This window comes from Bison bison, unplaced genomic scaffold (assembly GCF_000754665.1).
Source record: "Bison bison bison isolate TAMUID 2011002044 unplaced genomic scaffold, Bison_UMD1.0 scf7180017861275, whole genome shotgun sequence".
Taxonomy (NCBI): domain Eukaryota; kingdom Metazoa; phylum Chordata; class Mammalia; order Artiodactyla; family Bovidae; genus Bison; species Bison bison.
This window is the reverse complement of record NW_011491847.1, coordinates 41,369-56,088: the sequence shown is the minus strand read 5'-3', so window position 1 is coordinate 56,088 and position 14,720 is coordinate 41,369. Positions and strand designations below refer to the sequence as shown.

At 47.5% G+C, this 14,720-nt stretch overlaps 1 protein-coding gene across 4 annotated transcripts in view; it reads left to right on the top strand.

Annotated features, from left to right (window-relative positions):
- The first annotated feature begins 691 nt into the window (after positions 1–691).
- The window catches only part of PIGG (phosphatidylinositol glycan anchor biosynthesis, class G), a 40,871-nt gene continuing 26,842 nt past the window's right edge, over positions 692–14,720 (top strand). For all 4 annotated transcript variants that reach the window (XR_824593.1, XM_010832566.1, XM_010832564.1 and 1 more), the window contains exons 1-5: positions 692–981; positions 1,864–2,069; positions 8,656–8,865; positions 10,067–10,255; positions 11,427–11,568. Coding sequence is in view for 3 of the 4 variants with exons in the window: in XM_010832566.1 (XP_010830868.1) it covers positions 834–981; positions 1,864–2,069; positions 8,656–8,865; positions 10,067–10,255; positions 11,427–11,568 (895 nt within the window). In the remaining variant the exon portion in view is untranslated. The remainder of the gene's footprint in view (positions 982–1,863; positions 2,070–8,655; positions 8,866–10,066; positions 10,256–11,426; positions 11,569–14,720) is intronic.

The following is a 14,720-nucleotide window of genomic DNA, read 5'->3' as shown; positions in this document are numbered from 1 at the left end:
CCGACTCAATGGACATGAGTTCAAGCAAGCTCTGGGAATTGGTGATGGACAGGGAAGCCTGGGGTGCTGCAGTCCATGGGGTCACAAAGACTCAGACACGACTGAGTGATTGAACTGAACTGCACTTTCCCAATTTGGAACCGGTTCATTGTTCCATGTCCGGTTCTAACTGTTCCTTCTTTACTTGCATACAGATTTCTCAGGAGGCAGGTAAGGTGGTCTGAGAGTCCCATCTCTTTAAGAATTTTCCGCAGTTCGTTTGCTCCACTCAGTCAAAGGCTTTAGTGTGGTCAGTGAAGCAGATGTTTTCCCTTGCTTTTTCTATGATCCAACGGATGTTGGCAATGTTATCTCTGGTTCCTCTGCCTTCTCCAAATCCAGCTTGTACATCTGGAAGTTGTCGGTTCACATACTGTTGAAGCCTAGCTTGAAGGATTTTTGAGCATTACTTTGCCAGCAAGTGAAATGAGGACAATTGTGCGATAGTTTGAACATTCTTTGGCATAGCCCTTCTTGAATGAAAACTGACCTTTTCCAACGCTGTGGGCACTGCTGAGTTCTCCACATTTGCTGGCACGCTGAGTGCAGCTCTTTCACAACACGAACCTGGAGCGCACCGGAAGTGCAGTCTGAGCCCTGGGCCGCCTCTCCTGAAGCGGCTGGCTCCTGGTGCGTATTTCCGGCGCGACGGCGGACGCGGAAAGGACGCAGGGACTCTGTCAGGCGCTCCGCATCTCGCCTGCTCGGCGGCGGGGGAGTCGAGGGCCTCTACTCCTGGGCGAGAAGTGACCCGGTGCCCGGGAATCCGGATCTCGGAGCGGAGGGTGGGCACGATGCGGCTGGGCTCCGGGACCTTCGCTGCCGGCTGCGTCGTGATCGAGGTCCTCGGCGTCGCGCTGTTCCTCCGGGGCTTCTTCCCGGCTCCCGTCTTTTCCGGAGCGGAGCGGCAAGCAGAGTCCCCGGCGCCCGAACCCTCTGCTGGTACGACTGCGCCCCCCTCCCCACAGCGTCTCTGCTCCCCGGGCCCTACTTTGCCCTTACGAGCCTCGCCTCTTCATCTTCTGCCCGGGGCTCCCGGGGGGTCTCTTCCATTCTGATCCCGACCCCCTAGGATCCCCTTCTTGCCGCTCCAGCCTCCTTTTCTGTATCCTACAACTTTGTGGCCAGCACCAGTACCAGCCGCACTAAGATCTTCGTCCCTGGTCACCGCAAAGTAAGCTCTCTGTACCCGTAAAAAGTAAGACTCTCCCCAGCTGTACTCATCCAGTGAACCGCAACCCCCTTCCCTGAGCAGATGTTTGGGTCACTCCCTGTTCCAGGCATCCTTTTTGCTCAGTAAGACACAGCAGGTAAGATTCCTGCGACCTCTCGTGTTTTCTTCTGTGGCATTCCTCCAAGGGCCCGTTTTTTCCAGTAAAGACCTCCCTGCGTAGAGCCCTCAAATACCCAGCAATAAATATTAGGTAAAAGAACTCGCGTTTTGGCCCAAGTCCACACAATACTAGCTAATAACTATGGAAAGACAGTTTGTAAATGCTCGCCCGTCCGTTCCCTGCAGCACTGTTTGTATCAAGCTCCCTGATATCCCGTTGTAGGACTCGCAAGAAGGAACTCCTCGGTGTCAGTGCACCCCACAATGCTAAGGACAATTCTCTCCTCTCTACGGGGGCTCCTGAGCTTACATGTCACCCACCCTCTGACCCCAGCATTGTTTCCCAAGAACAGGCCCTTTCCTTTGGGTCAGGATGTGTAGATGTGACAGAGTATGTGCTGGAGAAGTAGGGAGAAACCAGATTATAAAGTTCCTGGATACTAAAAAAGAGTTTAAAATTCAATTTCCTTTTTCATTTTCAAACACTTTAGGAGCCAGTTCCAACTGGACCGAGCTTCCACCACCGCTCTTCAGTAAAGTTGTTATTCTGCTGATAGATGCCTTGAGAGATGATTTTGTGTTTGGATCAAAGGGTGTGAAATTTATGCCCTACACAACTTATCTTGTGGAAAAAGGATCATCTCTCAGTTTTGTGGCTGAAGCAAAGCCACCTACAGTTACTATGCCTCGAATCAAGGTAAGCAGTTTGACTTAATATATTATAGATCATGGTTTGGCTCTTTGAGAGCTTTAGAAGAATGTTCTATTGTCTTTTACTTGGAGTCCCAGTTTTAGCTAAGTGGAAACTACTTTGGTGCTGTCCTCCTGGCTGGGGCAATAGAATGCTGATGAAGCCTTCCAGAGACTGGAACTAAGACTCATGATTTATGCCCTCTGTCAGGTAGCCAGAGCTCATGCTTCATGGGAAGCATAACAGATTTAGAGCCAGATCTTCTCGGCCAGTCTAATCCAAGAGATACCATCTTCTTTGCTAGCCTGCTGTTTTTAATCATCAGTGAGTCAGTCAGATTTCTGAGAGGAGCCTCTAGGGTTATCTACTTCAACCTCTTGATTTTATGGATGAGGAAGCAAACTCAAATAAATTAAATAACTCATCCAGTATCTTAGTATATACAGTGACCAAATCAGCATGCCCTGGCCTCAGCAGATATCTCTGCTTTTACTGTATAAACCACCTTCAGGTGTTCAGCCTAGTGGGTGAGACTTGACATGCAGTGCTTTACTCAAGAACTATAGAGAAAGGAAAGGATAAAGCTTTATTTATTGGCTCACAAACTTTTTTCTGAATCCCTTCATGGGATTCAGTGAAGAACAAGACAGCAACTATCCTAAACTCATGAAGCTTACTTTCTAATTGAGGGGACAGAAAATATGTAAGTATACAAATAAATAGTCAGAACAGTTTCAGTAAGTGGTAAGTGCTACAGAAGAAATTGAGGAAGAGAACATGAAGAGGGTGATGGGCAGTGGCAGAGGCCCCCTCTAGTTAGGTTGCTCAGGAACAGCTTCTCAGTGAGCAGTCATTCTGCTGAAGAGTCCCGTGGAAGCTGAAAGAAAGGCATCCAGGCTCATGACCATCAGGATCACTGATTCTCTGTCTGTCCTGTCAGCAGAAGTGTGGAAGGAACTCATTCCTCTGTCATTTTGATAGGAAAAGTGTCACTAGGAATCTGGGCGGTTTTGTAAGGAAAAGTATCTGAGCATGCCTGCTCTAGGTTCTGTTCAGTCCTGCATATCGACCAGTGTGGTCCTCCTTTCTCCAGGTTGCTTCATTTCACCAAACCAGTGTTTTGTGTTGGGTCCTTGTAGGTTCTTGTTCCTCATTCTTCACCAGTGAGGAAATAGTATACAGGAACTCCATCCTGGAGTTAGGGGTTTACAGCTCTGGAATTGATAGGATCAGGTAAGGCACACATAAAGAGTGTGTCCCCTGCCCTGCTTCCACTAAGGGAAGGGACTTAGTTCATCTGGAGGTGCTGATACAATTGTCATGAAACACAGTTTTAAAATTTCAAGACTGATGTCTCTAGTGAAAAGTGAAAATGAAGTTGCTCAGTCGTGTCCGACTCTTTGTGACCCCATGGACTGTAGCCTACCAGGCTCCTCTGTCCATGGGATTTTCCAGGCAAGAGTACTGGAGTGGGGTGCCATTTCCTTCTCCAGGGGATCTTCCTGACCCAGAGATTGAACCCAGGTCTTCTGCCTTGCAGGCAGACGCTTTACTGTCTGAGCCACCAGGGAAGTTCCTAGTAGCGTGTTCAAACTCTATTCTGTGTTAAGATTATACAGTAAGTGAAAGTAAAAGTAGCTCAGTCGTGTCTGACTCTTTTTGACTCCATGGACCATACAGTCCATGGACTTCTCTAGGCCAGAATACTCGAGTGGGTAGCCTTTCCCTTCTTCAGGGGATCTTCCCAACCCAGGAATCAAACCAGGATCTCCTGCATTGCAGGTGGATTCTTTAGGAACTGAGCTATCAGGGAAGCCAAGATTATACAGTAACTTACTTCTATAACAATGTAACTAACTCATGAATGCCTTTCCTTTTGGGGGAATTTGTAGTTGTCATAATGAGCAGTTACCACTGGCTGCAGCATGCCCGTGGTGCAGGCACTGTTTTCTGCCCTCTGACCACAGCCCATGGGCAAGGCTCCGTGACGTCGGCGCCACTCTCTTCGTTTCCTGGATGAGGAAGCAGGATTTAAGTGGTGAAAATCTCACAGCTGACATTAGAAACCGAGCATGAGCCTGTGCTTGTCTGCTTCCAGAACCTCTGCTGGTCACACGTGTTCTCAGTGACACTGCAGAATGAGGTGGCCAGGCCAGATTCTCTTTCAGTCGTCCCTGCAGAGCCCTCCTTAATTCTCAGAAGACAAGAAACTACTGCTCCCAAGACCACAGCAGCCCCGGGAAGGCCTCCAAGGGGCTGACAGAAGGGCGCTCACTCAAAGTTCCAAGGCTCTCAGCTGTAACTCGGTTGCTGCCTGCGTGTGTCCTGGGTTGAAGGGGATACCAGCTAGTCCCGCCCTTCTTGAAAATGTCAGTGTGAGCTCAGACTAGTGGGGGGAGGAGGAGGGAAGTGTCTTATGAAAGCCCAGAGGGAGGGATGGACAGATTCGACCCTAAGTGGTAGAAGACATCATAAACAAAAGTCAACTGACGATAAAGGAGGGAAATCATTTACAGTTAACACAGCAAACGATGTAAATCCCATAGTATGTCAGGAAGATCTGGTCAGAGGCAACAGTGTGGTGGCAGCTGGACAAAGGATGTAAAGAATCCACAGGAAGAGACTGAAAGGGAGAGAGTCTTACCTCTGCTAGTAATCAGCTCAAAGGCGCCTATACAGTCTGTCTAGCACACTGTAGACACCGAAAGGCTGATGATAACACTCTTCACAAGAAATGAGGCGAACAGATCTCTTTACACTGTTCATGTGACTGAATTAGACTCAGCCTGGACTACTCCCACCCTCGTCCAGTCTGCTATGATCTCAGCCTGTAAAACCCTTGCCAGCACCTCTTCTCACCCAGAACCTGTCTGAACAGATAGGTCGCTCTGCTCCACTCCCAGCAACCCCCAGCGGCTCACACTGTGCCTCCTAACTCAGGCCTCAGGGTGCGTGGTCCTGCCTTTGTTCTCTCTTCAGCCTCATCTAAGCCCGTTTCCCTATCCTGTGTCTTTTATCCAGCAGATCACAGGTTCCCCACGGGTGCCACCCCCTTTCACGGTGGGGTTTTCACAGTTTGCTGTGTTTCACTCTGGAAAGCCCCACTTTGCCTCACCTAGACGACACTATGCCTTCACACCACAGCTCCAATGGCACTTCCAAACTGGAAGCTTTTTAAAAGCAGTGGTCATTAAATCAGTCTTGGATAAATATACTGTACCTCCAAACTCTGGAGTACTGTTTAAGAAAAAAAAAAAAGGTGAAATACCTGTATGCTTTCTGCAGAAAGATTTAAGTGAAAAAAGCAAGTTGCAGAATTATTTATATAGTTACCATTTTGATAAAATGTATACTTTATATATTTGTGATTATATACATACAGAACAAAAGGATGAAAAGATATTCATCCAAAGTAACTGGTTGCCTTTAGAGAGCAGATTTTTCAGATGAAAAGGTCAAGTTTTAAAAAATAACCTCATTGAGACAGAGTTTTCATACAGTACAGTATAACATAATTTGATGAGCTTTAACAGCTGTATACATCTGTGTGACTCCCACCTCAGCTCTGGGTTCTGATCCCCGTCCCAGGAGTGGTGGCGGTTGTCACTGTTGTTTTGGTGGCTTGCTGAAGCTGGTTCTAGAGTCTGTTTCTCATGAGATCCTGAGATGTACACTCACAGATGTCTGCTCTTGTTTGTTTTTTTAAAGCTAGTCTTCCTGAGGGGCAGCCAGGTGAGCATGGCTGAGTGATGACCCAATGACTGGTCAGAGGTTGTGCTTAAACACACATGTGATGTGGCCTCTGCCCTCGGCAAAGGGACCGGTGTGTGGTTTGGGCCACACACTCATCTTCAGTCAGTTTATGCATCTCCCTAACTTACTATCTGTCTGAGCAAGTCTCAAACAGCTGGAAGGAACAGATAGCTCTCTCAGTTATCCGAACAGTGCTCTCTGTTCTCTCCTGGGTGTACCCTCACCCCATGTATGCACGCAGCCTTCCAGATTCCAGGATTGTGTGGGAGCTCACAGAGGTCTGCAGCAATCATCCCATACCCCAGACTCCATTTCTGCATTTTCTGTTCTGTGTTTCTACAACCAGCATTGACGCCTCAGAGAGCCATGACGGCCTTCCCTGTTTTCAGTTTGTCCCTGGCATGGGACTTTTCGATGGAGCGCCGAATTGGGTGGGCCCCTCCTGGTACTCATGGCTAAGTGTGCGAGAGGGGAACTTGTTTTTCAGTCACTAAGTCATGCCTGACTCTTTTCAACCCCGTGGACTGGAACACACCAGGCTCATCTGTCCATGACTATTTCCCAGGGTTTGCTCAGATGCATGTCTCTTGAGTCAGTGATGCTATCTAACCATCTCATCCTCTGCTGCCCCCTTCTCCTTTTGCCTTCAATCTTTCCCAGCATCAGTCTTTTCTAATGAGTTGGCTCTTTGCATCAGGTGGCCAAAGTGTTGGAGCTTCAGCATCAGTCCTTCCAGCAAATATTCAGGTTGATTTCCTTTAGACTGGTCTGATCTCCTTGCAGTCCAAGGGACTCTCAGAAGTCTTCTCCAGCACCACAGTTCGAAGGCATTCTTCAGCTCTCAGTCTTCTTTATGGTCCAACTCTCATATCCATACAGGACTACTGGAAAAACCATAGCTCTGACTATATGGGCCTTTGTTGGCAAAGTCACTGTCTGCAGTGATTTTGGAGCCCAAGAAAATAAAATCTACCACTATGTACAGTTTTTCCCCTTCTATTTGCCATAAAGTGATGGGACCAGATGCCATGATCTTAGTTTTTTTAATGTTGAATTTCAAGCCAGCTTTTTCACTCTCTTTCTCCTTCATCAAGAGGCTCTTTAGTTCCTCTTCACTTTCTGCCATTAGAGTAATATCATCTGCATATTTGAGGTTACTGATATTTTTCCTGGCAGTCTTGATTCCAGCTTGTGATTCATCCAGTCGGGCATTTCACATGAGGTACTCTACATAGAAGTTAAATAAGCAGGTGACAATATATAGCCTTGGCGTACTCCTTTCCCAATTTTGAACCAGTCCAGGTTTCTCAGAAGGCTGGTAAGGTGGTACTCTCATCTCTTTAAGAATTTTCAACAGTTTTTTGTGATCCACACAGTCAAAGTCTTTCGTGTACTCAGTAAAGGAGGAGATGGGGTTTTTTTGTGTTTGCTTTTGTTTTTTGGTTTGTTTGTTTGTTTTCAGAATTCTCTTGCTTTTCTCCATGATCCAGTGATTGTTGGCAATTTGATCTCTGGTTCCTCTGCCTTCTTTAAACCCAGCCTGTACATCTGGAAGTTCTCAGTTCATGTACTGCTGAAGGCTAGCTTGAAGGATTGTGAGTATAACCTTGCTAGCATGTGAAATGAACACAATTGTGCAGTAGTTTGAACATTCTTTGGCATTGCCCTTCTTTGGGATTGGGATGAAAACTGACCCTTTCTAGTCCTATGGCCACTGCTGAGTTTTCCAAATTTGCAGGCATATTGAGTGCAGCACTTTAACAACATCATCTTTTAGGATTTTAAATAGCTCAGCTGGAATTCTGTCACCTCAGCCCATGATAAAACACCACAAGTACTCACAGCTTCTACTGGAATTTGTTTTGAACAAGAACGTTTCAGTGTGTATATCCTTACTGAGTTTTTAAAGTCCTGTAGTGGTTGTTTTTGACAGTTATATCCAGATTTATCGTTGCTCTTGGGGGAGAGGATTTGCCAAGTTCCTCACTCTCCAAGTCCAAGATTAATTCATTTTTGTTAATTTGCTGATAGAGAGGTCTTGGCAGAATTGTTACACTGTTCACATTGTCCAGATTCCTATTTATTTTTTATCACACAGGTCCCTGGATGCCAGTGTTGTGGGTTGCAAGCTCACTCCAGATCCCAAAGACCCGTGACCCATTTAGACTCTGCTCAACTGCAGGGGTGGGGTGGGGGAGTGATTGACTTAATTCTGTATCAGAAAGTTGTGAGGACATGTTACACCCACCCACTTTTTCAATAATTATGGTGTGTTGGCGGTGGGTTGGTGGCGGCGGCGGGGGGAATGTGTCCTACCAGCATCCCTGAGCCAGTTTACTGTGAGATAATTCTTGTCTAGAGGCTGCTTTCCTCCCTGGGTGAGTGGGAAGCTATTCTTTCTCAGGGGTGAACAATAGAATTGCTGGATTTTAGGGTCAGGAGTTTGCTTGTTGCATGAAGCAGATCTGAAGCTTAGGTGAGGACCAGTCAGTGGGTTTGGATATACAGAGTTCTTCCCGCCCTTTGCCATCTGCTTCAGTTCTTAAAATCCATCACTGCCTTTTTGACCACAGCTATCATCTGGCTACCCCACAGCCGCCTCCTTTATCCTCTCATTAACTGAAATATGGTCAGTTCTTCACTACTTAGTTTGCTGGTTTTTCTCAGAATCTGTGCCCTGCTTTGTCTTAACACTGACCCAGCCTTCAGTACTGGGGTCACTTTAGCTTTATGCTTGCCTCCTTTAGTCATCAAGTCATTTCTGTCCCTGATCACCACACCACACTTGGACACCATGGGCAGATTCCATGGACTGACTCCTGAGTGCTCCCTCCTACAGGCGTTGCTGACAGGGAGCCTCCCTGGCTTCATCGATGTCGTCAGGAACCTCAATTCTCCTACGTTGATGGAAGACAATGTGATCACACGAGCCAAAGCTGCTGGGAAAAGAATCATCTTTTATGGAGATGAAACATGGGTGAAATTATTTCCAAAGCATTTTGTGGAATATGATGGAACAACCTCTTTTTTTGTATCAGATTATACAGAGGTTAGTTTTTAAGAAAAATATATCCAATGAGACAGCCTGGTACCCTGTTCTTAGCAAGGGGCAACATTGCATTGTATGTGGCTTTTATTAATACAATAAGAATAGTATGGAGAGATTGAAAAACTTGTTCCTTCCCATTATCAGCTCCAAGCCAGAAATATAAACCCTGACACAGGTGTGAGCTTAGTTCTCTGACCCTAAAGCCCAGATGGATACCTGTCAATGGGTACCAACAGTCAGGAAGGGCTTCCCAGGAGGAGTCCCTCAGCCTGAGTTTGACAGCATCTGTGCATGGCAGAGCCCGAGGTCTCCATGGTCTGCCAGGGATCATGCCTCACAGCTGTTTTATGGGGTTGGCAGCATGAGTGTGCTGGGTGAGCCTGGTCCCAAGAGGCATCGACCCTGGGCTGGGTGTGCAGCCTCCAAAGAGGAAAAGGGCATAATTAGACCCACAGTGAGAAAGCTGGCCCTTGGGGCAGAGGCACCACAAGTCTGAGCTGGCGTTGGATGGGTCCATTTGCTTGGCCTTATGGAGTGTCTGCTTCACTGAAGGTGACCTGTATAGACACAGCAGTTACTGCCCTTCCTGCGTATGACCACTCAAAAGTACTTCTCTTCATGGTAGATTCTTCAGTGGAAGGGAGAAAGGCCATCTGAGGAGTCAGGGCTCTCCAGGCTAATGGGTCTGTCGGGGGCTGTTTGAGTGGGAACCACTGAGTGTGTGTCTCTTTCCTCCCTGAATAGCGTTCTTACAGGACACACATGCCCTCAGCTTCACTCCGCTGGTTTCTTGAACCCTGGGCATTGTTCTGTCTTACCCAACTGCCCTTAGCCTTTAGTTGCCTCGTAATGACCTGGTACCTGTTGAACTTGGTCATCTGGTCAGCTTTAGTTTATGCTCCAGTAGTGATCTTACAGAATTGTTCTGTCAGAACAACCCTTGTGCATTTAAATTATAATATGTTGTGTTCATAACTTAGAGACATAGAAATATTAATGAAAGCTTGATCTAATGCAAACATTTTTTAAGACAGTTTTTATTTTGGAGGTTTGTTTTGTTTTGTGGTCTTTGCAAACTCCCACGATTCTGAGTACCTAAAAAAAACCACTAGATTTGAAAATAACCATGTCACTTTTCATTGAAGAGTAAACACAAAGGAAATTAGGGAAGCTATTGATATGTGCTTTTTTCCCTTTAAAGGTGGATAATAATGTTACAAGGCATTTGGATAAAGTACTAAAAAGGCAGGATTGGGATATGTTAATCCTGCACTACCTCGGGCTGGACCACATCGGCCACATTTCTGGGCCCAGCAGCCCCCTGGTTGGGCACAAGCTCAGTGAGATGGACAGCATCCTGATGAAGATCCACACCGCACTGCTGGCAGAGGTGAGCCTGTCAAGGTGCCAGTGTTTCCTGGGGGAAGTGGAGCTTCCGAAGTGAACTCAGGCGACCTTGCGTGAGCTTCATGCCCACCAGCACTCAGGCAACCTTCACCTACAGTAGCACCTGCCATGTGCTGGGCGCTGTACCCAGCAGCCCTGCCGAAGAGTGGCTCTTAGTATCTCCACCTGTTCATCCAGATAATTTCTCCTGAATGCCTTGTGTCACTGTGCCTGTACAGACACTTGAGGAGCTTAGCCTCTAGCCAGGAGGGAACACAGGGAGCGTAATCAGTGAGTCAGAGGTGTCCCAGACAGAAGTTGATACTGTAGCAGAACATAGGGCGGGAGGAGTGTACATGTGAGAGAAAGGCCAAAAGTTTAAACTGCATGATCAGAGCAGTCTTTGAGGACATGTGAGTGGTGAGCAGAGGCTTGAAGCCGGTGGGAGTGCCAGTAAGCCATGTATGAAGGTATGTTCCAGGCAGAGAAGCAGCACGGGCAATTTGGAGCCTGTCAGGTCCATCCCACGGGCAGCAGGAGCCACCGGCCAGAGCCCTAGGGGCAGAGGGCAGCTGTGTGTGACAGATAAGAAGACTGCCCTGTGCTCTGTGACCTCCATTTAATCCCGTTTGTCTTACTTAAGACAGTACTGTTGTTAGTTTTGGGGGTTTTTTTGGCCATGTGTGGCATCTTAGTTACCTGACCACGGATCATACCCAAGCCCCCTGCAGTGGAAGGGCAGAGTCCTAACCACTGGACTGCCAGAAAGTGAAAGTGAAGGTCACCTAGTCGTGTCCGACTCTTTGTGACCCCATGGACTATTCAGTCCACAGAATTCTCCAGGCCAGAATACTGGAGTGGGCAGCCTTTCCCTTCTCCAGGGGATCTTCCCAACCCAGGGATCGAACCCAGGTCTCCACATTGCAGGCAGATTCTTTACCAGCTGAGCCCCCAGGGAAGCCCCTGGACTGCCAGTGGAGTCCCTGTTTATGACATTACTTGACCTTGACCCTTTAATCTGTAAGTTCATAGATTAGAAAAAATAATAACAGTAACTCATTTAGAAAGAGCTACTATTTACAAAGCAAAGCTGAAATCTGAAGTAGTTTTCTTAACAAGATCATGTGTTCTCCCCAGTCTGGGTACAGTTGAAATGCCTTCCCTTTGCCTCACAGGAGAGAGATCCTCTGTTGCCCAGTCTGCTGGTTCTCTGTGGTGATCATGGCATGTCTGAAGCTGGAGGCCATGGAGCCTCTTCCATGGAGGAAGTAAACACTGCTCTGGTCTTGGTTAGCTCTGCATTCGAAAGGAAGCCTGGTGAGATTTGGGTGTTTAACAGTTTAAACCTGTACTTTATTTCTTTGTTTTCTATACTTTGATTTTAATTTTAAAAATCATTTTTAGAACCTGTGTAAGTTTGAAAAACCCTGAATAATGAGAATGAAAATTAATGGGGCAGGACCAGTCAGGATTTGGAGTTTATGTTTCCTGCCCTGATTCCTAAAATACAGATGTTCCTTTTGTGAATTGTGTGGTGTGAATGTCACTGCCTGGAAATCTAAATAATAAAAAGTGCCAGAGGCTTAGGGACATCTGAACTGCATGTATGAATTGAGAGAAACATAAAAAATTAAACTTAAGAAAAAGAATCTATTATTTGAGACTATCTTGAATAGATAGCAATGTCAGCTAGAGTCGTAGGGCCAGTCAGAGTAGAACTGTCTGAGAGCCCATTGTCAGCATTGCGACACACCTCAGCTCTCCAACCCAGGCACACCGGCCCCTCACTCAGCACAGGCCTGCACAAGACCCCTGCCGCCTCCCTTTAGGACATGCAGGCCATCAGCTCACGGCTGTTTCCACGCTGGACACTGGTACTTTTCAGCACCATTGGCCCTGCTGACCCCTGGTCCTGGAACTTCCCACCTGTTTGGGTCCCCTCCACCTCTCACTCTGCTGTCCAGTCCTCTTGGCTGGCTCAGCAACCTTGCCCTAGCCTTTTTTCTGGACTGCCTCTGTTTGATTCTGCGTTTACCCCTGAGATGATCGCATGCTCTTCCATGGTTTTAAGTGCCATGAATGGGCTCACACCTGTTGGATTTATCCTCCAGCTGTGCCTCTTTCTCGCCCTCCAAACTGTCAGCCCCACTTCCTACTGACGCCCTCTTGGATCTCCCACAGGGAGAGCAGATGAGACCCCCGCACCTGCACTCGGCCCTCCCTGTGTCCCCATCAGCGGATGGTGCCATTCACACAGTTCTTCAGGTTGGAAACCTGGATGTCTGCCTTGGTCTGCCCTCTCCCTGCTCCTCACCTGTGCCAGTCTGTCCCAGGCTCCCAGACATACCACCTTTTAGAAGCTGAACCTCGGATAAAGTAAAAACCCCACTTGAGGCTTCTTGCCTCCCTCACAGCCTTGTCTGGAGGCACATCCCCATTCCTCATCGTATCCTGGCCTCTCCCACACGTCCTCCAGGTGTTAAGCTCTTCCTCACATGCCCTGACCCGTCCTCCTCAGCCCCTCAGCCTGCTCATACGCTCGTCCTTGGTCACCTGCCCTGAGGTCGTCTCTCACAGCACTCGTCCAGTCCACCATCATCCTTATCATGGTTTATAATCACAGAATGAACTGTGTGACTCGTGAACATCCGCCTTCTCGCTGTGAGCTAGAGTGGGGCAGGGCCAGGTCTGTTTTATGCATCACTGTGTGCCTTGGGCCTCAGCATTGCCTGATGTTTAATGGGTGCTGAAAATATTGAATGAATGAATCTTCCACTTGAGCCGGGACCGGCTGGGGAAGAAGCTCCACCCGTTTCCTTTTGTCTGTTTACAGCACTACCTCCTGTTAGACGTCTGACTCCAAAGGCATCAGGTATTGGCTCCCCTGAGCCTTTACTGGGTGCCCAGCTGGAGCCTGCCTTCCAGTGAGTGTGCACAGCACCCACGGGAGCACTGGCCTCCGACACAGGCACACCCAGAGCAGGGTCCCGTGGGGCTTGTCTACCTCAGTGAGAGCCCTGGGCCAGATGCACCCTCTGCATCCATCTGTCCACCCATCCTGCAGACGACACTGAGCACCCGCAGTCAGCTGGGCTCTGTGCTGGCACTGTAGACAGGGAGCTTATAGTCTGAGGAAGAGCAGGGACAGGGAGGCTGGCCTGTTGTCATTAATATTATAGGAATCTTAGGGTTATTTTTAACTTAACTGCTGATGTTTCATGGCTCAGATGGGCATTTAAGGATATCCTCCCTGGGAGGTCTGACACGTCTTTAGGAAGGGCCAGGGTGGCTGTGCCTAGGGACTGCCTGCGTGGGCTGCTCACATGGCTGACCTCAGTGCCCACAGTAAGCTCTTCCTTGTTTTGTTGACTTGTTTGTTTGCTTTGAGAGTAGTTATAGTCTGTGTTCTTATCAAGCTTATTTTTTGAGCCAGGACTCCACACCTGCCGTTTAGTTCATTCAGAGTTGGTTAGCCATCGTTAGTGTCAATTTTGGGATATAGCGTCACCTCTTTACTGGTCACCTCCACTTCCTCCAACCCACTATCATCCCCATCCTCAGCCACCACCAAACACTAATCTTCCTGTCTCTACAGATTTGCCTTTTCTGGACGTTCCATACAAATAGAGCCCTGTAATAAATGGTCTTATGTGACTGTGGTGCTGCAGAAGACTCTTGAGAGTCCCTTGGACTGCAAGAAGATCAAACCAGTCAATCTTAAAGGAAATCAACCCTGAATATTCATTGGAAGGACTGATGCTGAAGCTCCAATACTTTGGTCACCTGATGGGAAGAGCCAGCTCACTGGAAAAGACCCCGATGCTGGGAAGGATTGAGGGCAGGAGAAAGGTGCAACAGAGGATGAGATGGTTTGATGGCATCACCAATTCAATGGACATGAACTTGGGCAAACTCCGGGAAATGGTGAGGGACAGGTAAGCCTGGTGTGCTGCAGTCCATGGGGTCACAAAGAATCGGACACTACTTGGCAACTGAACAAAACAACAACAATAAATGGTCTTGTGTGACCAACTTCTTTTACTGGGGTAATGTTTTCCGGGTTCATTCATCCTGTAGCAGGTGTCAGGACTTCATTCCTTTCTTTTGCTGAATAGTATTCCATTGTATATATGTTCTACATTTGTTTATCCACCCATCAACTGATAGATGTTTGGGTTGTTTCCACTTTTTGGAAACATGGCATGCCATTTCTATATGTTGTAGGCTGACAATGTATATATATGGTTTGATACATACATACATACAGTTTTATATAATTGTTTTGGAATTTAAGAGAAAAATACATTTTATGCTATCTTTTATGCAGTCCATGGGGTCGCTAAGAGTCAGACATGACTGAGCGACTTTACTTTCACTTTTCACTTTCATGCATTGGAGAAGAAAATGGCAACCCACTCCAGTGTTCTTGCCTGGAGAATCCCAGGGATGGGGGAGCCTGGTGGGCTGCT